Source organism: Podarcis tiliguerta (assembly GCF_965153285.1).
Source record: "Podarcis tiliguerta genome assembly, chromosome: 6".
Lineage (NCBI taxonomy): Eukaryota > Metazoa > Chordata > Lepidosauria > Squamata > Lacertidae > Podarcis > Podarcis tiliguerta.
The window spans coordinates 19,334,850-19,359,674 of NC_139539.1; the positions used below are offsets into that span (position 1 = coordinate 19,334,850).

General features: G+C 44.9%; 1 protein-coding gene and 1 long non-coding RNA gene across 10 annotated transcripts in view; one reads left to right on the forward strand and one right to left on the reverse strand.

The window, feature by feature from the left end:
• The window catches only part of LOC310680449, a 421,426-nt gene that overhangs the window by 330,297 nt on the left and 66,304 nt on the right, over positions 1–24,825 (reverse strand). The gene's annotated exons all lie outside the window — the stretch shown is intronic.
• On the forward strand, positions 16–13,083 carry SPATA2 (spermatogenesis associated 2). 9 transcript variants are annotated; one of them, XM_083446954.1, is made up of 4 exons: positions 47–164; positions 1,078–1,390; positions 7,108–7,537; positions 9,560–13,083. In XM_083446954.1, exons 3-4 carry the CDS (start codon positions 7,220–7,222, stop codon positions 10,796–10,798), a joined length of 1,557 nt encoding a protein of 518 aa, XP_083303080.1. In that variant the 5' UTR covers positions 47–164; positions 1,078–1,390; positions 7,108–7,219; the 3' UTR covers positions 10,799–13,083. The 9 variants fall into 9 exon arrangements, with proteins under 9 accessions (XP_083303083.1, XP_083303086.1, XP_083303080.1 ...); XM_083446955.1 differs by having other exon boundaries at positions 7,111–7,537; XM_083446956.1 differs by having other exon boundaries at positions 1,078–1,272.

The window sequence follows — 24,825 nt, forward strand, 5'->3', positions numbered from 1 at the left end:
CAATCTCCCGCTGATCCCGACGTTTCCATCGACTTAAGAAAAGCCCTTCTTTCCCCTTCCCACCCCTCCCCTTTTCCCTTATCTTTGCAGCTGCCAGAATCACCACCTGACGGACGTGTTCCGGGAGTAAGAAACGGGCAAGAACGAAAGGCGGAGCGAGAAAGGTGAGTAAGTACCATGCTGCTACTAATGAGGGTTTAAATATTTATTATTTAAATAAAAAATAAAAAGCTAAAGACACAGAATACGACGCATGCGCCGTCGAAGACTCGCCTCTCCAGGCGCATAGATACTAGAAAAAAACGTTAGAACAACTCATAGATTGGGGAGGAAAGATCCCAAAAGAGCCTAACGCCTCCAACCCCGCTGTGGAAGCTAGAATTAGAAATAAACGAAGGAATCGGTATGTTTTTGCATGGCTGCGATTAGGTGGCGGGCATAGTTGCCTTCCAGCCTCCAAACAAAAGGAAAAAGGGAAAAACAGAAGATTATGCTCATTTCAAACTTAGGTTGCAACTTACTTTCTTTTTTAAAATGTGATTTCTGCCCAATTTGCGGCTCTTCCCCGAGGCATTCCGTGTACAGCATGTTAATGCTGAGGCTAGTTTGGATCCTCAGCCTCCCTTTATACAACCCACCGCTGTCTGGCGTCGCACGCACACAAAAGCACAGCCCACTCTATCACTTATTTACTTCACTTCTTGATCATTAAAACACACACACACCCCAAACCAAAAGAATCATCAAAGCGGGTGACGAAAAGATAACAAAACCACCTAGAATCGAGGAGAAAACTCCGCAACCTTCACTTCGCAAACATACCAAAGAACTAAAACGGATTAAAATTACCTCCGCTTCCTAAGCGCTTTTTAAACCAAATAACGCTTTTAAGCGGAGCACCGCGGAAGGCGCCGCCCTCCGCGTCGTTCTCAAGTGGCAGGGAGTTCCGCAGCGCCCCAAATGGCCCGAGTTTCCTCAAATGCTCCGCCGCAGCCCAAGCCCTTTTGCGGTTTTATTTGGGGTGGGGGTGGGGAGAGAAAAAGAACGCGCGGCAGAATTTTTTTAAAATTTTTTAAGGCCCATGCGGACCCTCTGGGGGCGAGTGTGAGGGACGCACACACGGAGAGAGCGAGAGGAGGTTTTGAGACAGGAGTCGCGCTCACTTCCGGTTTCCGGTTGGGAGGCGGGGCAAGGAAGAGAGAGTGACAGGATGTTGCGCGTCCGGGTCACGAGCGACTTCCTGGCTGGCGAAAGTGGCGGCGGCGGTTGCAGGTCTGTGGTCCAGGGTGGGAGGCGAAGAGGAGGAGAAGGGGCAGTTGCTGCCGCCGCCAGCACCGCCGGGTTCTCGCGCTGCGCCTCGCGAGATTTCGAAGGGAGGGCAGAAGAGTCGGTGGGTACCGCTTCGCGACAGCGGGCGGGGGGGGGGGGGAGGTTGGGGGCCGAAGGAGGACTTGGAAGCCTCTTGGGGGGAGAGGGGGCCCTCAGGCGACCCCCGGCTGTGGGGGCGAAGGGGAAGGCGGCGGTGGGTGAGGGGGGGTTGTCTTCCTACCTCGTCCGTACTCCTCCCCCCTCGGGCGGGTTCTCTTCCCGGGGTCCCCGGGTCCCTTCTCGTACTTGGCGAAGGGAGCCTGTGAGGATTTCCGAGGTCTTCGTTCGTTCGCCTTCCCTTCTTTCTCTCACACACAGTTGAGGAAGGAGCTAGGGGCAGATGGTCTCCCCCTGCAGTTGCATTTTTTACGCTGGCCTTCCTCCTAGGTTTAAGGACTTAGGTTTAAGGGTGTGTGTGTGTATATATATATATATATATATATATATGTATAGGTTTAAGGATGTGTGTGTATATATATATATATATATATGCAGGTTTTGGTGTCCTCGGGTGTCTTCCCGTGTAAAAGTTGGGGTGTCTAGGCGACGTTTCGACGAGGTCTCACTCGTCATCTTCAGGCTGGTGCTTTCGGCTTCTTGTTACTGGAACAGAGCAGGATCTCAGTGTTTGAGTTCCTATAAATACTGTTGAGGAGGTGTGGTGTATAGCCTCCAATGTTCTGGGCAGAGAGGAGGTTCCCAGGCTAGTGTGCCTTTTCTTCTTTTGTTCCTTAATTACTTGAGGGATATCTTGAGTGATTTCTTGAGTGATTTCCTGAATCCCACTTAGGTGGGTCATTAGGTGTGGATTAGTTGCTAAAGCCTTCGTGTCTTGAACTCTTGAACTTTGTGAAGAGTTTTTCTGAGAAGATGGCTGTACTGCACTTGGTTGTGCTCTGGCTTGGCTTCGTGTATAGGGGCGAGCTGTGGTTTTGTGGCCTGTGCCAGCCAGATCTGTGTAGGGATTGCAGGGGGGTGCAGCATCCGGAGGTGCCACCCTGGTTTGGCTACTGGATGGTGTCTGTAATTTATCTGTGGAGAGGGTCTGGGTTTGGGTCTGGTGTGGTTGATTGGTGATGGCGTTCTGTGTGCCTCTGGATCTGGTGTCAGATTTTGTGGGGAGGGCTAATTTCCAGATGTCTGGCAAGCGGGATGTGTCGTCACGCTTGTTCATGTTGTGAGGGTGTTTCTCTATCTCGATGGCTTCCATGATTATTCTCTTGTGGTGATGTTCCATGTTAAAGAGCAATTTGGAATCTGCAAAATTAATTTCGTGTCCTGTTTCTTTCACCCCCCAAAAACCAAGACACAGAAGAAAACAATGGCATAGCCCTCCTTCCTTATATCAAGGGCACTACAGATAAAATTAGCAAAATCCTCCATAAACACAATATCAAAACAGCCTTTTGCACCAACCAAAAAATAGCCAATATCCTCAGAAACCCCAAGGATAAAATTCAGTTGGAAAACCAAGGGGTCTATGAAATACCCTGCAAAGTCTGCCCAGCCACGTACATTGGACAAACAAACAGACGAATAAATGCACGGATCGCAGAACACAAGAATGCCGTCAAAAAAGAAGAAAAAACTTCCTCTCTTTTCCAACACATGAAAGAAACAGGACACGAAATTAATTTTGCAGATTCCAAATTGCTCTTTAACATGGAACATCACCACAAGAGAATAATCATGGAAGCCATCGAGATAGAGAAACACCCTCACAACATGAACAAGCGTGACGACACATCCCGCTTGCCAGACATCTGGAAATTAGCCCTCCCCACAAAATCTGACACCAGATCCAGAGGCACACAGAACGCCATCACCAATCAACCACACCAGACCCAAACCCAGACCCTCTCCACAGATAAATTACAGACACCATCCAGTAGCCAAACCAGGGTGGCACCTCCGGATGCTGCACCCCCCTGCAATCCCTACACAGATCTGGCTGGCACAGGCCACAAAACCACAGCTCGCCCCTATACACGAAGCCAAGCCAGAGCACAACCAAGTGCAGTACAGCCATCTTCTCAGAAAAACTCTTCACAAAGTTCAAGAGTTCAAGACACGAAGGCTTTAGCAACTAATCCACACCTAATGACCCACCTAAGTGGGATTCAGGAAATCACTCAAGAAATCACTCAAGATATCCCTCAAGTAATTAAGGAACAAAAGAAGAAAAGGCACACTAGCCTGGGAACCTCCTCTCTGCCCAGAACATTGGAGGCTATACACCACACCTCCTCAACAGTATTTATAGGAACTCAAACACTGAGATCCTGCTCTGTTCCAGTAACAAGAAGCCGAAAGCACCAGCCTGAAGATGACGAGTGAGACCTCGTCGAAACGTCGCCTAGACACCCCAACTTTTACACGGGAAGACACCCGAGGACACCAAAACCTGCATTCCTGTACCCGTGAAAATCTACGAAAGCAAATATATATATATATATACACACACACACACACACACACACAAAACTAGCCCCCCCCCTCTATATAATGGGGGTAGAGGCTGGTCTTGTTCGTTTAAATGTACCACCCCCCCCCCCCCCCCGTGTACAAGCCACACAAAGCGTGTCTCTGTTCTGAGCGCTCTTTTGGCCTTGCACCTTGGAAGCAGCTTAGGCTCGGGCTGATGGAGAACCGTGGCCGAAAAGTAAGGAGCATAGTGGTGCTTTCTTTCTGGGATTGCATCCCATGCCTATCTCTCACCACGGGTCAGGTTGTGCAAGGGACCAGAGGCCTGTTTGTAGCTGGGGCGCACATCCATTGTAAGGTCTGTGACCTTTGCAGGGCTGTTTTGTTCTCCCCCCCCCCCCCCCCGGGGATAGGGTCCTTTTCTCAGGAGTGAGGATCACCTTGCAGTTCTTTTCAAAATAGCTTGAAGGTGTTGATTGGTCACTTCATTGTTAGGCACTGACTTTCTGCTGGAAGAATTAAGTAATACGCAGGGGCACAGGTCTTGTGATGTGAAAGGTTTCCAAAGATTACTCTCTTGGTGTTTTTTAATTCCTCTTTCTTTTGTCTTTTTTATATTATTTGGGACATTTTCTGTTGCGGGACATCCATATATATTCAGCTCATGGTCCACAATCTAAATGAAGACTTAATTTAGAAAAGGTTGTACAATAATCTTAGAAAGTGAGGGGCTCAAAAGTATACAGTGGTACCTCTGGTTAAGAACGTAATTCGTTCCGGAGGTCCGTTCTTAACCTGAAACTGTTCTTAACCTGAGGTACCACTTTAGCCCAAGGGGCCTCCTGCTGCCACTGCGCCGCCATCACGCGATTTCTGTTCTCATCCTGAAGCAAAGTTCTTAACCCGAGGTACTATTTCTGGGTTAGCGGAGTCTGTAACCTGAAGTGTCTGTAACCCGAGGTACCACTGTACTAGTAATGTTGGAATTTCCAAGACTTTCCACCTGTATTTTTTGTACAGATTTTGCATGCTTAAGTGTTTGCCAAAGGAGTCAGAAGCTAACGCCCTGATTATATTGTTCTGCATTGTAGTAGTCTATGGTGATAAGAAGAGATAAGCCTGAGACTGGAGAAAGCGCAGGTGCCTGGCTCAGTAAGAAGGGCTTCTGGTAGCTGAAAACTTGGAAGTTTGTCTGGTGTGATGTTGGGCTAAATTCTGGGATCTGTAAATACATTTTCAAAAATCTGTCTTGTCTGCTTCCAGAAATAAAACATTTAATACCCCTTTAACTTTACACAGTGAATAGGCCTCCTGCAAACTGCCTTTAGTTTAGTCTCTGCAGAGTCAGGGCTCTGGCATTTACATCTGAAGGTGCTAGTAAGCTACTTTGCAGGAACTGAACATATACAGATGGTAAGTCATAATTAGGATGGAAAAGAGATGCAAATATTATACATTTTCCCAAAAGAATGTAGTTGATTCCAACACCTCTTAGTCTAGTGTTGCAGGCTGCAATTCTACCTAGAACAACGTCCAAGTGAACTCAGTGTGATTTTTTTCTATAGAGGAGTGTGCCTCACATTACAGGGTAAAGCGCCTTCAGAACCACTGGTAGACAAAGCTGAACAATTTGGCATTTGATCAGGCACTATGTGGAACTGCTTTTTCTTATGAGCAATAATGTTAATTTCCCCATATGATTGGTTTCGAAGTTGTGGATGATTTCACATAAGCAGGAAAATTGTTGTAGGAGTTGACTGTTCAGATTACACAGGCCTTCATTTTATTAGCCATTAAAGAAAAATGCCTAGTGTAGTATTCAGCTTATCCCATGTAGAGTCATTTATTACTTGGGTGATGAATTTGAATAGCAGAGTGTCACATTGCAGGAAGATTACATCAAGTTCGCTAGTTAAAGGGACCTACCAAACAAAACTTTCTCTAGGCTTTGTAGAATTGACTTGCTGTATTTTTCACTCTATATGACACACCTAGTTTTTGGAGGAGGAAAAAAGAAAAAAAATATTCTGAATCTCAGAAGCCAGAACAACAAGAGGGATCGCTGCGCAGTGAAAGCAGCAATCCCTCTTGCTGTTCTGGCTTCTTTGATAGCTGCGCAGCCTGCATTTGCTCCATAAGATGCACACACATTTCCCCTTACTTTTTAGGAGCGAAAAAGTGAGTCTTATAGAGCAAAAAATACGGTACTTACCAGTTCTGATTCCTAACTTAGTGAAACACCATTAACTCTTGGTTGCTAAAAACCTGGCAAGATAAAATTCCTCCCAAATGTTCAAAGAGTTTTACATATACCACACCAGTAATCCTTATAACAACCATTTAAGGTAAGTGGGGGTTGTCCCAATGTTGCACATCCAGCGATGAGACCAAGCCTAAGTTTCTTGCCTAAGGCCACCTAAGTAAGTTCATAGTAGAAGGCACAATTTGAACTGGAGGCTTTCTGATTCACAGTTCTGTCACTAGGCCAGTATGGTACAGTAGCAGTCATTGTTAGTTTTGTTTTGGACACACACCCCCTTTTTCTTTTTCTTTTTTCTTTCCTTTCATCCTTCCCTCCTCCTGGTTTCTTTTTATTTCTTTGTATAAATTCCTTGTGAGACACTTCCCTCATAGTTTCCCAAGGCTTATTAATTCACAACTACAAAAAAGATGTTGGGAAAGGTCCAGAAACAGGCAACCAGAATTATTAAAGGGATGAAGCCGCTCCCCTGTGAGGAAAGTTTGCAGCATTTGGGACTTGTTAGTTTTGGGAAAATACAAGTAAAAGTGACATGATAGAGACGTTAATACTAATTATGCGTGGTGTGGAGAAAGTGGAAAGTGGAAGTTTCTCTGTCTCATAACACGAGAATTTGTGAACATCTCAGAAAACTAAACATTGGAAGATTCAGGAAAGGTAAAAGGATACTTCTTCACACAGTGCATACTTGAACTGAAATTCACTCGCTTCCAGAGGAGGCAGTGGTGGCTGTGAACTTGGATGGCTTTAAAAGAGGGTTAGATAAGTTTGTGGAGGGTAAGGCTATCGGCGGCTGCTAGCCATGATGGCTATGCTCTGCTGCCACAGTGAGAGGCAGCATGTCTCTTAACACCAGCTTCTGGGAATTGAAGGTGGACAGAGCGCTGTTGCACTCACATCTTTATAAGCTTCCCACAGGCGTCTGGTTGGCCACTGTGAGAACAGAATGCTAGACTACATTGGCCTTGATTCAGCAGGCTGTTAGAATAGTAAAGTAGGATGAGAGATGACAGATTTTAGTAGTAATGGTAAGTGATTTGTGTCTTTTCTTTCAGAAGACTCTGCAGCACTATCTTACATTGCCGCCTCCTCCTCCCCAGCCTGCCTCACTGTAGCCATGAAAGAGATGAGGTAGCCGCCCTTGAGCGTGCTAGAATCTAACTTCAGATGGATGCAAAATATAAAGACGATGTATTTAGGAAGTATGTACAGTTTCATGAATCCAAATTGAATACCTCTGACAAGAAGCAGCACTCTGTTAGTGATGAGTGTCTACAAGTGACAGCTTCAACCTTACTCTGTTTTCCCAAGATTGATCCCTTCTACAGATTCCGGCTGATAAAATTTTATGAGATAGTTGAAAATTCACTTAGGTCCTTGAAATCTTCAAGTTTGCGTTCACTCCAAAATGCATTTGGCGTTCTGGAATCAGTTGGAGTTAATCTTTTTCTTTACCCTTGGAAGAAGGAATTCAAAAATATAAAGGTAAGAGTGCAAATATGTCTTTTGTAATCTAAATATTTGTGCTTTCAACTCTTAAAAGGACGTCTGTTCTATCTGTAAGGTGGTGTGTAGCACTGAAATTTATTCCAAAGATTAAAAAATAAATGCAAGGCAAAAGTCTGGTTGCTTTTATAAATGCCTGTTGGGCAGTTGTGCCCAGACGTCATGTCCTTTTTTCAGACCAGTTAATCTTTATTGTAATTTAGGATGCAAAGTAGATTTTCACCTGAAATCACGATTCAAGAAAGCTTACCCAGTGAGCTTCAGTTGGGTTGGAATTTGGCTTTAAGTTTAGTTACTATAACCCTGATTTCTGCATTCAGCCTTGCCAATTCCTATCCTCGAGTTCAGCGAATATTTTCATTGCATTTTATTTTAGAATCACCTCATTATTCTAAATGAATAACTTCAGTGCAATTCCTCAATGTACATTTCTCACCCACTTCCCTAGTGCTCTCCATACTGTGGCCTATAAGGAAAAGAATGAAAAGTTCAGTCATGAAATGTAAAGTTAGAAAGAATAAATAATGAGAGTGGTATTGGTCTCTTTTCACCCACCCTCCCACCCACCCAGGAAAGTGTTATTCTAGCCTGAATTTTCAATTCTTTGCACTAATAGTTTCTTAATGAATAGTATAGATGGTGTGTCCCTGTATGGTGGGAAGCGTAAAGGTCAGCTACTGTATTTACAGGATGAGCTGGGGAAATCTTGATCCATCAGATGTTGTTGGACTATAGCTCCTATCAACCATTGCCACAGGAATGATGGGAGTTCAGATGTTGTACCACAGGTTCCTCATTCTGATTTACATGGTAGAAAAATCCTCTACACCTGACCCATTGGATTCCTGTAGCCTTGATGCTGGTGTTCAAGAAGAAGAATCGTACACAGCCATTTCTGGGGCTTGTGTATATAAATCTGGTTGTTGCTTCCCATAATCTAAGCTAATGTATAAATTGCTTTTCTAGTCCTAGTAACAGAGTTTTAGATCCTGATGCCAATTTATTCTCTGTATCTCCCCTTCCTTTTTAAAATATCTTTTAGTGTTTGGAGCAGTTAAGGATTCTATCTAGCAATACTGGTCATGATTCTAGCAAATATATCAACACCAAAACATTAGTACAGTTTAACTATAAATCTTTACAATTTCACTGACTGGTTTTAGCAAAACATACATTTTCTGTACTCATCCCATCATTTCAGTACCTCCATTTCTTAGGTACCAAAAGGTACCCAAAATATCCAGTTGTCCCACCCCATTACACCTGATACAGTTCTCTATGGTAGATTAAAACAAAGTATACTATCATGGAAGATGGGAGAATAATTGACTTTAAGAATACCTTTGGGTCACAGTTTCACCCTCTGCCTGGTTTAATCTTTACTGTAGCATCATACTTAACTGTAGAAGCTGAATCAGAGAGCAGTTGGTATGGTAAAATTCTCTAGGTGAATGTATTGCCACGGGGTGCTATTCATCTATTGTGTCCTATCAACACAAAGATTTCTGCTTGCCCAACAGAACTTTCCCTGCCTGCTCCAAATCTTCTATGGAGGGTTGGGAATCCCTAGAACATATTTAGGGGATACACTGAGGGAGGAAAGACCTGTTGCAGAAGCAGGAATCCGTATGCTGACAGTACCACAATGTAGCCGTGCTTTGGATGCAACCAATTGAAATTAATTTGCCTTAGTGTGCTCAAGTGGATTGTGTATAGAATTATTCTGAATTTTACCACCAAGCCCTGTTATTTGAAACCAGTGCGGGGTACTCTCATTTTGACTCAAGAAAATCACAATTTTATCGTTCAAATTGGGGAAAATAAATACAGTAAATGGACAAAAGTACAAAGATTTATAAAATGTTTAGGGGTATGCATCGCCCTGTGTCCCCCCAGAAAAAAAGCGCTGGTTATAACATATCTACACTATTTCAGAATTACATCTGAGCTCTTGGTTGAATATTATGTTTACCATTTTTTTTCTCTCTTTCCCATCTTCAGACTTACACAGGACCTTTTGTTTATTATGTAAAGTCTACAATACCAGATGAGGATATAAGACAGATACTTAACTCAATGGGATACATCCAGGAACTTGGAACTATGTATAAACTCAAAGACATGGTTGATACCCTCCAGGTAAAGATGGTATCATTTGAACTTTTCTTGGCCAAATTAGAGTGTGAACAATTGATTGAAATTCATTTGCAAGTGAAAGATAAAGGTTACACAGAACTTGATATTATAAATGAAAGAAAGAATAGCAGTGATGTCCGAGGCTGCTCAGATGCCTTGAAGCGTCGTGCAGAATGCAAAGAAAATCTAAACACTTCCATGTCACGAATGGTACTTCAGAAATCTGCAAGTGAGAGAGGCTGTAAAGATTACTTCAAACCCAAAGTTAGCAAAGCTTCTAAATCAGTGGATGCCTATGATAGTTACTTGGAAAATAAGAAGCCACCTTTGATGACATCCTTGAGTCTCAGAAAAGAACCCATTTTGGTTGATACGGAAGATGACATTAAAGATGAAATAATTCGTCCTTCGCCATCCCTCCTTGCCATGTCAAGTTCTCCGCATGGATGTTCTGATGAATATTTGCCAGTTTCATCCCATACCAACGGCATATTAAGAACGGGTATTCCATACAGTACTTACTATTCCCCTCAAGATGATTTAGATTTATATACCGACTCTGATTCTAGAAGTATGTTCAAGAGACAAGAACCCACTAAACATGATGTGTGGCTGCTAAAGAACGATGCCAACCCGACTTACCATAAACGTACACATCTAGCCAAAGATACCACTTCCCTTAAGTGCCAAAACTGTGGATTATCTTGCGGCACCTCCATTTGCCAAAAGTGCGACAACTTGCTCATCTGCAGGCAGGAATATCCACCAATGAAGCAGAGCAGCTATTCACTCAAGACTCTTGCAAGTGAAGGCATATCTTCTGGGTCTGTGATAAGGGAGAAGCCTCAGTACATGTTGCAGACTCAAGACCGAGTGTCTCAGTACAGTTCAAAATCGAAGGCTTCAGGCTCTTCACGCTGTGGATTTTGCAACAGACCAGGAGCTACAAACACATGCACTTTTTGTTCAAAAGTTTCCTGCGATTCTTGCCTCACTGCTTACTATTATGATCCCTGCTGTCGAAAAAGTGAGCTTCATAGGTTCTTGCCAAACAATCAGTTAAACTATAAATCAAACCAGCTACCACACATGGTTTATAGATAGACCTTTATTTTTATCTTTTGTTTTTTGGAAATCCTATAATTTGGGACAAAAGGGCTAAAAACATAAAACATTCTGATGTTGCTAGAAGTATCCTACTGACCTCTTAGGAGAAATAAAAAAACTAGACATGCCCTAACATTGGACATATACATCTTAACATAGTGCCAGTCTTCAATGATGTGACTTTACAAATGTTGTCTATTCAATAATTGACACTGCTGCTACTGTTTTAGGTGACTCTTAGCTGCTTTTCCGTTCTAGATGGGAGAGAGGAGCAATTTTTTCCTTTTTTTTAGAAGCAGGCAGGCATTGCAATTCATTTTTTTCTAAAGACATCACATGTCTGTGCTTTGTGGCTGTCACACTGCCTCATCCACATAACACAGCACCAGAGTAGTAACTAGAAAGATGACCAAGAAACTAAGAACAGCATTTTCAGTGAATTGTGAAATTGTCTGTTTTGGTAACTTGCACGGAATATTCCTTTGTGTTTGCCAAAAAAGTGATTTTTTATTTTAAAAAAGGAAAATTAATAGCATTTCTTAAGCTCCAAAAGGCAAAATCACCATGGCATCTATTCCTTGTGTCTCTTCTACTTTTCCTTCACCATCTCAAGCATATAAAATCAAATTCTAAACTGAATATTTGCTTTATTTTTCGGTGTTGCCAATACACCTTTACTTGTGTGTGTGGTTGTTTTTTTAACTGTTCTAGTATTAAGAAGTGAATCAGTACGTGTTACGTTATGCCTGGAGTGTTCCCAATGAATTATGATCAGATTCACCTTCTGTTGCACATGTATCAAATCCAGTTGTTTCTACTGTAAATAGGTGATTTGGAAGCAGATTATTTTTAAATAAATATATTCAGTATGTTGTGGTTTTTAAAATATATATATATAAGGTCCTGTAAATGAAGTCTCTGGGTTATTTTTTCAGGTAACATTATTTTTTCCTTGTACTGTATTTCACTTACAGCTTATTACAGCTGTTGTGGTAGACAGGTGTCCCTCAAATCCATTAGTCTCTTTGCTTCTTTCACCTGGTTTGAAATTCTGCCTCTGGAGCTTTGTCAGAGATAGGTGGACAAGTCACTTGGCTCCAACTGTTTCATGCAGAAGTGAAGCTTTTCCCCTTGTAATGATTTTTAGCCACAACAAGGATGTAGAAGATTCAGCTTTGCATACATGCTTTCTCCCATCCATGCTCACAGGAGTGTGTTTGCATAAAGTACACAGCCACAGCGCACTAGAAATAATGATGGTTAAAATAACAGGGATTGCACCATTCCCAGCCAACTGAAATTTCTTAAGCCACAAAGGATATCAAACTGTCCTTTTTAAATAATTCGCCCTTTATGTTTAATTGCTATTCCATTGCATTGAGTTTTGAACTTTGTGGCAGATTACATTTGACCTTAAAACTGTTAATTTTTAAGAGCGTGGTTGTTGATTCTTAGACTTGCAGTCCTTTCACCCTTTCTGTGACAGAAGCTTACATGAATAGCCAGTGTGTGGCAGGGGTGGGGGTGGCAGAAACATAAAGGGATTAAACGCATTGTAGATTTGGTGAAATTCTTCTGTTGTGATTGAGCATCAAATACACTGTTTCACATGATCTTTCTGGAATGTTGCCAACAGCAAAGCGTTACCAAGAAAAGAATACATGGTTGAGAAAAGTAGAAATGAGATTATTGCAATGGCATACTACTGCATTCAGCATTTTATTTTCTTTGCAGGCAAGTATTAGCTTGCTGACTGGGAAGGTCTGTGTAAAATCATTGCTTAAGTGAACGATGAAGGTTTTCATAATCTTAGATGGATTATTTTTTTTAGAAGCATATATTCATATACCTGTAGATAAAATGTGTATATAATGCCAAATTTGAAATAATTTTACTCTTTCTAAAGTATCAGCCTGTAGAGTTCATTTTGATGTGTTCCGTTTCTTCTCAGCCTCTTCCAAGTACCATGCCTGTCTTTACTTGGCTGCTATACTGTACAGCTTCTAGTTCCTCTCTTGTTCAGGTTCCATACTGCTACTCACATGACACTAAATGAACAAAAACTGTGATGCCACGTAATTTATACAGTGAACCTAGCAGGGACTAATTATATTGCTTTAAAAAGGAAAAAAAAACAGTCCTGTGTACATATTTGTCATGGAATACCTGTGGTATTTAACAGTGTTAAATTGCAAGTGATACCATGCAAACTATACTTTTATGTGTATCTTACTGTATGAGGTTGCTGTGATTGAGACAGTAAAATATATGTTAATTTAAAATGCAGCTGCTTGGCATCTGATTTGTTAAACATCTGAATTTCTGTGTTATGATTTGTAAAGAAGCACATCACTCTCCTAAAAGCTTGATTTTTTGGGGAGTGGGGATTTAAACATTGAGCTCTTTTTTGTGGAGGGATTGTAGCACATACCGTAATGGCCAACCGCTTCACAATCCAGGTTATGCTTGCCCTCACCACAGTCTGAGGTTGTGTATTAATCCTATTTTCAGCTAAAGCTGGAAGATTTTTGATGCTCCTCCCTACATCTCAGCAAAGCCAGCCACATGGTATTTGAACCTAGACAGGAGAGAGGATTCTCCTAATAAGCATTGGCAGTGGAAATCCTTTGCAAGGATTTATACTTACGAAATGGGGCTTTCTTCCCTCTCCTCCCCATGTGTCCCCTGGAACGGGTTTGGGGTTGGGAGGTCAAGAGAACACCCAGAACATACTGTGGGAGAAGAGGGGGCATTGTTCCATTGGGCAAGCTGCAGTGCTTGCACAGATGGGATGTGCAATGTCTAATCCCACCTCAGATATTTTTGCCCTTCCCTTCCTCCCTGAAAATAGATCATGGTGGCTGAGGCTGGTGGGAGTTGGAGTCTTAACAGCATTTGGAAGGCCACAGCTCCCCACTCTTCTGTTAAAGCTTACATTTGCAGCAATATGAGCTGGAAACCTAGAAAGGGTGAACATTTGAGCATATGGACTTTTCTGGTGAATAGCAAAAGGTTTTGTTTTATTTTCTCTATGACACTTGTCAGGAGCTGGAGTCAAGCATAATAGATCAGCAATAAAAAACACGGTGTCAGTGAAGTTAACTCTCTTAAGAAGCCAAAACAGGTCTTGGGCCAATGAGGCAGTTTCAAGGACTGAAGGTCCCCACCACTCCCTAAGGCTCGTCTTCTCCAGGGTCTTTCCCAAGCAGTTGAAGACTCTGTCCGTGTACAACCAGTATCTGCTGTGCCCTTTTCATTTCTCTGTGTGTTCTAGGAGACCAGTGGGGAGGGGAGCTAGTCTCATCTGGAAGGGGAGACTCTCTGGCTTCTTTAGCTGCCTACCTCATTGCTGCCTCTTGGTCTGTTCCAGCCTCCAGTCTGAACTGCTCTCTGCCACAACCTCTTCCTGCTCACTGAACCCTGTTACCTCTTCTACTTCCAACACCTCCTCCTAGTCTGCCCCCTTTTCTCCCTCTGACCACTCATTGTCATCCCACCACCAGTCCCCTTGCTCTGAGCCTTCTTCCCCTGGGAGTTCTCCTGGAGGTTCCTCAACTGGCTCCTCCCACCACTCTTCTGCATCCACCCAGTCCATGACTTCACTCATATGACTACATCCCAAAGGCCATTTTTCAGCAGCGATAGAAACACTTTAGAGGCAGGGACCCACATTTTCTTGGACAACATAGAGTTGCAGCATTGGAGAGACAGATTAGTCCTGGATTTACCAGTGCTCTTAAGACGGTGGGCCACAGCTCCCATCCTTAACCATTGGCCATGCTAGCTAGTGCTGATGGGAACTGGAGTCCATGGCAGCTGGAGGGGACCTGATTCAGTCTAACACCCTGTTTGATGTAGGAAAGCTAAAGCATCTGATTCGCCAACATCTTCAAGAGTTCCAGTGGAGATCCTGCCAACACTTGAAGAAGAAGAGTTTGGATTTGATATCCCGCCTTTCACTCCCCTTCACTTGGTAGCTGCTTTCACTGTCAAACTGCTCCCACCATTAACGAGATTCCACCCCCTGCAGAAGCAAAGGTTGGACGTTGCAATTCCTACATGACAAATGTACACCTATTGGGGGAATGTTCTATTAAAGTAAAGCATAGCTTTACATTTTAAGACATCTGCAATGCAGAACAGGAAATGCAACCACAGAATTGGGCACCTCTCAGCCAGCCAGAGCCGGACATAAAGCTGTTTTAGCTGATTTACCTATCCACTTGTGTGGGGTAGCTGAAAACGTCGGTTTGATGTAAGAGCTTTTATCTAGTCCCCAAACGAATGTTTGGCACAGGCCTAACAGCATTCAAGGCTGTTCTGTAGGTGTGAGCCATGGATTTGCCCCAAATGGGTGAGATTCAGCTGTGTTGAGCTGATAGGAACAGCTAGTCCTGGCTCTACTATTGGGCAGAGCGATGCGGCCAACACGGAGTGGTGGCAAAATGTTGGAGAATGGCACTGTGTCTGCCACGTGTCCTGTCCTGCACCCCTAAGATAGACAGCTGCCTTCAGGCTGATGATGCTGACCCATAGCCAGGCTTGAATAAGAAATAGTAATCTGCTAGCCTGGGTGACTTCTGTATGTGGAAGGGAGCCAGGGGCATCGTGACCTTTACCTCAAGCAGCAAATGTCTGGTGTTGCCCCTGTTCCATCTACATCCCCTGCAATCATCACATGTGTGAGTGGGGGTGGGGGTGGTCAGCAAAATGTGCGCATCACCAAAGCCCCTGAGTTTTCCTTGCTGTCCGGTGAGCCCAGACCTTCAACAAAGAATTTCTCTCTCTATAAGACACACTTTTCCCCTCCTAAAAAGTAAGGGGAAATATGTGTGCGTCTTATGGAGCAAATGCAGGCAGGAGGCTCTGCTCAGCGCTCCCTTTAAAGAGCCGCGTGGAGCATGTGTGCGGCTCTTCGGGACTTTTTCCCAAGGAGGGAGAAGGGCTGCCCTTCTCCCTCCTCGGGAAAAGCCCCCAAGAGCTGCACACACACTCTGCGCGTTCTTTAAAGGGAGTGCAGCTCTTGGGGGAGCCTTAGCCGTGCACAGCCTCTCCCGGGCAGGGGGATGAAGGCTCCCCTTGCCCTGGAGAGGCTGCGCGCAGCCAAGAAGAAGCCAGGACAGCCAGTGGGATCGTTGTGCTGCAATTGCGCTGGCTGTCCTGGCTACTGGCTTAGCCGAGTGAAGCCTCTGCAGGGGAGCCTTCATTCCACTCCCCTGTGGAGGCTTCGGGGCTACCCCAGAAGCCAGAACAGCTAGAGGGAGCGCTCCTCGGGGAAAAGCCTGCAAGCGCTGCACACACGCTCCACGCGGTTCATGAAAGGGAGCGCTGAGCAGAGCCTGGGATGCATACAGGCTCTGCTCAGCGCTCCCTTTAAATAATATTTTTTTTCTTGCATCCCCCCTCTAAAAACTAGGTGCGCCTTATGGTCAGGTGTGTCTTATGGAGCGAAAAATATGGTAACATTTGGAGAACATGAATCTAGATAAACCACAGAAGGTAGAGGAGTCAAAGTAGCAAAGTTTCTTTCCTGCCACTTGGAGTGTGGCATGCATCTGTGATGCTGGAGAATTTTGCACACTGCCCTGAAATGTATCTGTGAAAGACAAATAATCATAACCATGCTCGTGTTTATTAAAACTACGAGTTTTATAAAACAGTGGTTGCAAAAAACCTTTCATTATACTGACTCATTTGTTGAGAAAAGCCTGCATGTTTGCCGTAGAATCTTAGCACACTTATTCATCTTTTGGCACGAGGGCAGCATAATTTAAAGTGGCATGTGTCGAAATGAAGTATCGGGCTGCTCTGACGCCAGGACATGTTACAGGGGGCAACTTCCAGGAGAGTAGCTAGCGAGTCGTAGCAAAAAATCAGAATCTTGCAGCACATTAACAACGAGGGAATGTGATGTGGCATGAGTGTTTGTAGGCTACAGTCTACTCCATCAGTTGTGTGAAGTGCAACCCTGAATTGTCAAACATATATGCACATGGGGGGGGGGTTAAGTGAAATCAGAGAGAGATTAGATGCAAAAACAACGGACAAGGAAGCTGACCTGAAAGCACAACAGATATCAATTTATTATTATTAATAATATCAATATTGTATCATCAAGCATTTAAAAAGACAATTCCTTCCGTTCTGTTTGCTCTCAGATCCATTGGAATTATGAGTCCTGCTTTGATGAGCAATCAAAATGGGGCTTTTTGCCAGTGGCATATACCAGCCAAAAGTCCTAATAAATAAGACTGTTAATAACAACATGCGCCTTAGCAGCTTCTTAAATACACACACACACAAGCAGCTTAAATGAGTCAGCGCAGTCATGCTGCTCCTCTTTCACATAGCTGGCTTGAGCTTTCTCAGTCTGCCTCATCTTTAATCGTTATTATCATATGCAGCATCTATATCAGCCTTTGCCAATCTGGTGCCCTCCAGAAGTTTTTGAACTACAGCTCCCATCAGCCACAGCCAGGGTGTGAGACAAGCTTTGGCCCTAGCAATAAAATATTTGTGGGAGCACCCCCTCCCAAGTAGATGGGTATTGTCGTTCAAATGGTGTGCATGCAGCGCATCATATAATCAATTATGCAGGGCAGGGCATACCTGGCCCCCCTGGCAATATTTTATTCAAGTTAGCACCCCTGTCCTCACTTGTCTCCCAGAACCAGAAGAGGCATGAAGAGGGTGGAAGAGAGGTTGGCTGCACGTAGGCATAGCCTCTGATTGCTTGGGGGGGGCAACCTGGGAGAGGAGGGGATTTAGACCATTGTGGGTTGGTGGGGGCTGTCAGTCTCAGCAACTGATCCATGGGGCAAGACCTACAGAGGATGAACTGCTGCGCCCATTAGGCCTGACACTCTGCCACTTGTGCTCAGAGATCTGAACTGGTTGCTGGTCTGACAGCAGGTTGAGTTCAAGGGGTTGCTATTAGTATGGAAAGCCCATAACAACTTCGGACCAGTTTACCTATGAAATTGCCTTCCCTACATGTGCCCACTCAACCGCTTTGATTCGGGGAATTGGCTCTACAAATTTGTGCCGCAAATTACCCATTCTGCATATGTAAGAACTTAATCATTTAGCGTGGCAGATCCTAAACCTTGGAACTCCCTGCCTATTGAGAAGCAGGCACCTTCATATTTTACTCTTTTTGGCACCTGCTGAAAACATTCCTGTTTAGACAAGCTGACCCAGATGCTTAGAAAGTCGAGGCCATTTCAATCCGTTTTAGTATTTTAACTTCAGTATGTTTTATAGTAGGACTGTAATTATTTTCTGATTTTACTGTTTTATCTTTTGAGGGTTTTTCTTTTTTTACAATCAAGGGGTGTGCAAATTTAACGAAACAAACAAACAAATATTAGACCTGACTATTGAGCCATTAGGGACGCGGGTGGCGCTGTGGGTTAAAGCCTCAGTGCCTAGGGCTTGCCGATTGAAAGGTCGGCGGTTCGAATCCCCGCGGCGGGGTGCGCTCCTGTCGTTCGGTCCCAGCGCCTGCCAACCTAGCAGTTCGAAAGCACTCTCGGGTGCAAGTAGATAAATAGGGACCGCTTACTAGTGGGAAGGTAAACGGCGTTTCCGTGTGCGGCTCTGACTTGCCAGAGCAGCGATGTCACGCTGGCCACGTGACCCGGAAGTGTCTTCGGACAGCGCTGGCCCCCGGCCTCTTTGAGTGAGATGGGCGCACAACCCTAGAGTCTGTCAAGACTGGCCCGTATGGGCAGGGGTACCTTTACCTTTACCTTTATTGAGCCATTTAGCCTGATTCTCCAGCCACTGGCGGAGGAACGGGGGTGGGGTGGGGTGGAGCGCACCACCCCCAGAACTATCAGGGAGGGGGTACCATTGCGGTCGCCGCCCCAGACACGTGCTACAAACACTGCCCCCCCACCGTGCCAGGCGCCACGCCCCCGGGATGCACGCCATGCCCCCACAGCTGCCATGCCACGCCCCCGGGACACGTGCCAGCCATGCCCCCGGTGCATGAGCATGCAGCTTCTCTACTTTCTCCAGCCACGTTTTCCTTTGTCCCCATCAATTGGGCTTCTCCTCCCCTTCCAGTCCTGGAGTGCACCCCCAAAAAGCTTGCTCATAGGGAATTGCAACTTTTGGGCTGAAAAAGTACCCCATACAATTACTTGGGGGTCGGGGGGGGTGAGTCCTACTGAACTCAAGGGAATTTTCTTCTGATCTGATCTGTAGCAGATGGATTTGTGTTCTCCCAAAATTAAATGTGGCTCTGCCATGCTGTGGGAGTTATTGAAAAATGCCCGTAGGTGGCGCTCTGGCATCAGCTTTTGCCTTGCAGAAATTGTCCGGAGCTTAGAGCTCTGCTTCAGGAGAGCACAGACATGCAACCTAAGTTTATCATGAAGGACTGGAGAAATGGAACTACGGTTATTCCATCCCGACGCAGTGGAAGTAGAGCTTTACTTTAAAGGAAGTGGTGCATATTTGCAGTTCTCCTGATACTGTGGGCTTTGTGTGGGCAACCCAGTAAGATGGGTAGCGTACAATTATTCTTGTTATTATGTGTGTTAGTTGGAAGGGGTTTTTTATCTGGCTGTAGCTCAGCAGTTGAGCTACACTGCAGATGGTGACAGCAATCACGAAATTAAAAGACGCCTGCTTCTTGGGAGAAAAGCAATGACAAACTTAAAAAGCAGAGACATCACCTTGCCAACAAAGGTCCGTATAGTTAAAGCTATGGTTTTCCCAGTAGTGATATATGGAAGTGAGAGCTGGACCATAAAGAAGGCTGATCGCCAAAGAATTGATGCATTTGAATTAAGGTGCTGGAGGAGACTCTTGAGAGTCCCATGAACTGCAAGAAGATCAAACCTATCCATTCTTAAGGAAACCAGCCCTGAGTGCTCACTGGAAGGACAGATCGTGAAGCTGAGGCTCCAATACTTTGGCCACCTCATGAGAAGAAAAGACTCCCTGGAAAAGACCCTGATGTTGGGAAAGATGGAGGGCACAAGGAGAAGGGGACGACAGAGGATGAGATGGTTGGACAGTGTTCTCGAAGCTACCAGCACGAGTTTGACCAAACTGTGGGAGGCAGTGGAAGACAGGAGTGCCAGGCGCGCTCTGGTCCATGGGGTCACGAAGAGTCGGACACGATTAAATGACTAAACAACAACAACAGCTCAGTGGTTGAGCACCTGGTTCACAGGTTCAGTCTTCAGCATATTTATTTCGTTGATAGGCAAGGAGGAACATGGCAGAGGACCCTGCTCAGCCTACAAACAAATATGGCCTGGACAGTGACTGAGGGCATTTGAATACCTGAATTATTTCCCTTAGTATAATAGGGTCCATATTTTGTAACCTTGTCTTGTTTAACTTTTATGTCTATGCTAGAAATAGTTCTAGCCGCTACTTTCCACACATTCACATTCCAGTTCTCTATTAATTTTGGTTTTCTTTTATGTCTGTATTTGTTTCACACAGTGATCTATAATTGTATACGGATTATTCATTTTGTCATCAGTCCCAGTTTGATAACAGTGCAAAATCTTGCATAGCCTTTATTTTTAAAAAGTATTTTTTTATTTTAAAAAAACAAATTCTCCTTCGCTTTCCCCCAAATTATCTAAATAACTTAATATCCTCCTAGTAACCTAGCTTACCCCTACCCCCAAAATCAATTTTCCATAGAGCCACAGAATTGTAGATTTGGAAGGGACACAAGGGTCATCTAGTCTGACCCCTTGCAAACTCATTTCCCACCCAGGAGCACCTGAAGCACTTAGAGAAAGAATTGGGGCCTGTCCCTTATGGGCGCATTCCTAGTATTAGCAATACCCTGTTTGCCCCTAAATAGCGAGGACTAGAAACTCTCTCAGAAATACAGTGGTACCCCGCAAGACGAATGCCTCGCAAGACGGAAAACCCGCTAGACGAAAGGTTTTTCTGTTTTTCGATGCGCTTTGCAGGACGAATTTCCCTATGGGCTTGCTTCGCAAGACGAAAATGTCTTGCGAGTATTGAGATTATTTTCCGCTCCCCACCCCCTTTTTCTAAGCCGCTAAACCGCTAATAGCCTTTTAGCAGCTAATCCACTAATCCCTTAAGCCTTTAATAGCCGCTAATAGCTGCTAAACCGCTAATCTGCTAAGCCGCTAATAGGGTTGCTTCGCAAGACGAAAAAACCGCTAGACGAAGAGACTTGCAGAACGAATTAATTTCGTCTTGCGAGGCACCACTGTACATTCGATTCTCAGAAATCTATAGGAAACCAGGGATATTTCACTAGGATTCACATATCACAATTAGGCTTCAGTGCTATTCCATCTTACTAACACTGCAATAACAAACTGCAGGCATTGCACATCAGGGCATGAGTTGTTTTGTGATAAACATCCGTTTTGAAGATAACTTAATGTGGTATGATCAAGTCATCATCGCCTGGGGTATGCAGTCTTTTCCTTTGTACCCAGAAAGAATCATAGAGTTTGAAGGGATCCCAGTGGCCATGTAGTCTAACCCCCTGCAATGCAGGAACAGAATGTACTTCAGCCTTGGGTTCTCAGATGCGGTTGGACTGCAACTCCCATAACCCCCAGCCAACTGTCAGTAAGACAACACTCAGGAGTGATGCCAGCTGTAGTTCGCATATCTGGTCAAAGAGGTCCTGTAGGCTTCTGAAGAAGTACAAAAACTTACAAGACCTGTTTGACCACAGGTGACAGTGGGAGAAAAGGAGTGCACCTTCAGCTCTCTTAAGCACCGTTGTCTGTGTGGAATGTAATCCTCTGGAGCAGTCAAGTACAACATTTCCTGTTTGCCTAGAGTGAACATGCATGGGGAATGTTGGTCCAGCCAGTTGAGCTTCCTGTTATACCTGGTCTGGAGCATCTTCCCTTTGCACATGACTAGTAGGTGGGCATGACCTTTCCAGACCTGGTAAAAGGCTGTCATGTAGCCTCCTTCTTTTTTGTCCTGCTTGCTTCCTGATTCACCTGGACTGCATTGCTGGCTCTCAGCCAGCAGTCCCTAGGTTATCTCCCATATGGGGTAAACCTACCGTATTTGTACATATTTGTAACTTTAAGCCTAAAGCATGCCTTCAGGGATCACACTGTGCTCTGCCTGATCATGAGTAAAACTTCCTTTTATTACTTATGAATAAGACTGTTGTGTCTTTATTCTTTTAGGAGGGATTCAAGGGGTCTTACCAGAAATAATAGATCTTAAGAGACTCACACGAGTCTGCAACCAGCTTCCTGCTAAGTGAAGAAACTTTCTAACACGAGTTAGGAAGCATAATATTAATCAATATATCCTCTCCTGTTACCCACAACATTCCCACACTGTCTCCAGTCCCAAAGCAAAATAATAATAATAAATGTTCATGCTTTGCTGTTCCTCTATGTAAAGATAAACGTAAAGGGACCGCTGATCATTATGTCCAGTAGTGGCAGACTCTGGGGTTGCAGTGCTCATCTTGCTTTGTTGGCCGAGGGAGCCGGGGTACAGCTTCCAGGTCATGTGGCCAGCATGACTAAGCTGCTTCTGGTGCACCAGAGCAGCGCGTGGAAATGCCGTTTACCTTCCTGCCAGAGCAGTACCTATTTATCTACTTGCACTTTGACGTGCTTTCGAACTGCTAGGTTGGCAGGAGCAGGGACCAAGCAACGGGAGGCTCACCCCGTTGCGGGGATTCGAACCGCCGACCTTCTGATCAGCAAGTCCTAGGCTCTGCGGTTTAACCCACAGCGCCACCCACATCCCGGTCCTCTATGTACAACAGTTTTAACTGTGTTGGCGTATGTGGGCAAGACTGTTGCCTGTCCCCAGCCTTTACTGTACTTGGTTCCCAACTTTTCTTATAAGTTAAAAAAATAAAAAATCAAAACCTTGAAGTGTTTCTTGAAGGGCTATCAGAGGCCGGGATAGTATATTAAGCTCAATTTTTGCGACCAGAAGCCGGAGGGACACCCCTCCCCTTTTTGAGAGACTCCCATCTAGGTAACCTCTGAAAGTGATTGCAAGGAGATTGCTTCCCCTTCCATCTTGAGTCTCTCTGGTACAACTGCTTCCAGCAGCTCACCCCTATTAGGAGGTCACTCACTCTGTTCTTCACCAGCTGTAGATGTGGAAAGTCTTCAGGGGCAGCCCCACACAGACCGCATTGCAGCCGGCAATCTTCAAGGTTACAAAAGGCATGAATCATGCCAATTGCTAAAGCCCAAATCTGCAAGGTAGAAATAAATGAAAACAAGCCAACAGCTGTGCTTCCGTAATAGGAGAAGCTGCGGAGCAGGCCCGCCGGACACAGGCGAATTGAGTGTTAGGTGGAATGATCTTAAAAATAACAAGAAGGCAAAAGCTCTGATAAATCAGTTTTCATGAATGCAGCTCAGAGATGTCAAAAGGACATTGCTGTTCCTTGCACTCAGAGAGTGGAAAAGGAACTGCCGTAAATAACAAATCCAACAAGTTAAGCATCCTTTGCCTCACAGAGCTGCAATTCTCACGAGTTTCCTGTTAAGAGGGAGAGACAGACTGCTCTGAGAATTGTAGCTCCAAGAGGGGAATAGGGGGTCTCTCCTAACAATGCTGTTAGCAAACTACAGCTACCAGAATCCTTTGGGGGAAGCCGTAACTGTTTAAAGTTGAAGGATGGATGCCAGCTAACGGATTGAGGTTGAATCCTGACAAGACAGAAGTACTGTTCTTGGGGGACAGGGGGAGGGCTGGTGTGGAGGACTCCCTGATCCTGAATGGGGAAACTGTGCCCCTGAAGGACCAGGTGCGCAGCCTGGGAGTCATTCTGGACTCACAGCTGTCCATGGAGGCGCAGGTTAATTCTGTGTCCAGGGCAGCTGTTTACCAGCTCCACCTGGTACGCAGGCTGAGACCCTACCTGCCCACGGACTGTCTCGTCAGAGTGGTGCATGCTCTAGTTATCTCCCGCTTGGACTACTGCAATGCGGTCCACGTGTAGCTACCTTTGAAAGTGACTTGGAAACTGCAACTAATCCAGAATGTGGCAGCTAGACTGGTGACTGGGAGCCGCCTCCGAGACCATATAACATCTGTCCTGAAAGATCTTCATTGGCTCCCAGTATGTTTCCGAGCATAATTCAAAGTGTTGGTGCTGACCTTTAAAGCCGTAAACAGCCTCGGTCCTGTATACCTGAAGGAGCGTCTCCACCCCCATCGTTCAGCCTGGACACCGAGGTCCAGCACTGAGGGCCTTCTGGCGGTTCCCTCGCTGCGAGAAGTGAGGTTACAGGGAACCAGGCAGAGGGCCTTCTTGGTAGTGGCACCTGCCCTGTGGAACGCCCTCCCATCAGATGTCAAAGAGATAAACAACTATTTTACTTTTAAAAGACAACTGAAGGCAGCCATGTTTAGGGACGTTTTTAATGTCTGATGCTGTATTGTTTTTAATATTCGGTTGGAATCCGCCCAGAGTGGCCGGGGAAACAAATAATAAATTATTATTATTATTATTATTACAGGTGAATTCAGGGTGAAGCAGCCGCCTCAGGCAGAAGAATCCCCTGAGATGGCACCTCTGCAGGTACCCTACCCCACCCAGGACCTCTGCCACTGGCTTCTGGCAACATCTCATGGAGTGTGTGAGATTTTGTGGGAAATTGGTGGTGGAAGTGGCACAGCAGAGGTGGGCAGGGTGGGACAGCATTTCCCATTTCACCTCAAGTGGTGGAACAAGACATACCAACCCTTTGTAAATGTGGCTAAGGTACATTCTAAGGCGGCTTAAGAGCAGGAATAGGGAAAACCTGTAATGCAAAGTTGTTGGACCAATCAGTGCCAACCATTGCCAGGCTGGCTGGGGCTGATGGAATCAGCAAACAACATCTGGAAAACTACAGGTTCAGCTACAGGTTGCCTAAATCTTTGCTTCAAACAAAAGCACAGCTTAATTGGGGATGGGTGCTCTCATTGTCTCCCATCAATGACGGGGCAAAGCCAGGGACAAACATTTCTTCTCAACACAACAGCATTAATGATTGTACAGTGCTTGTTTAGCCCAG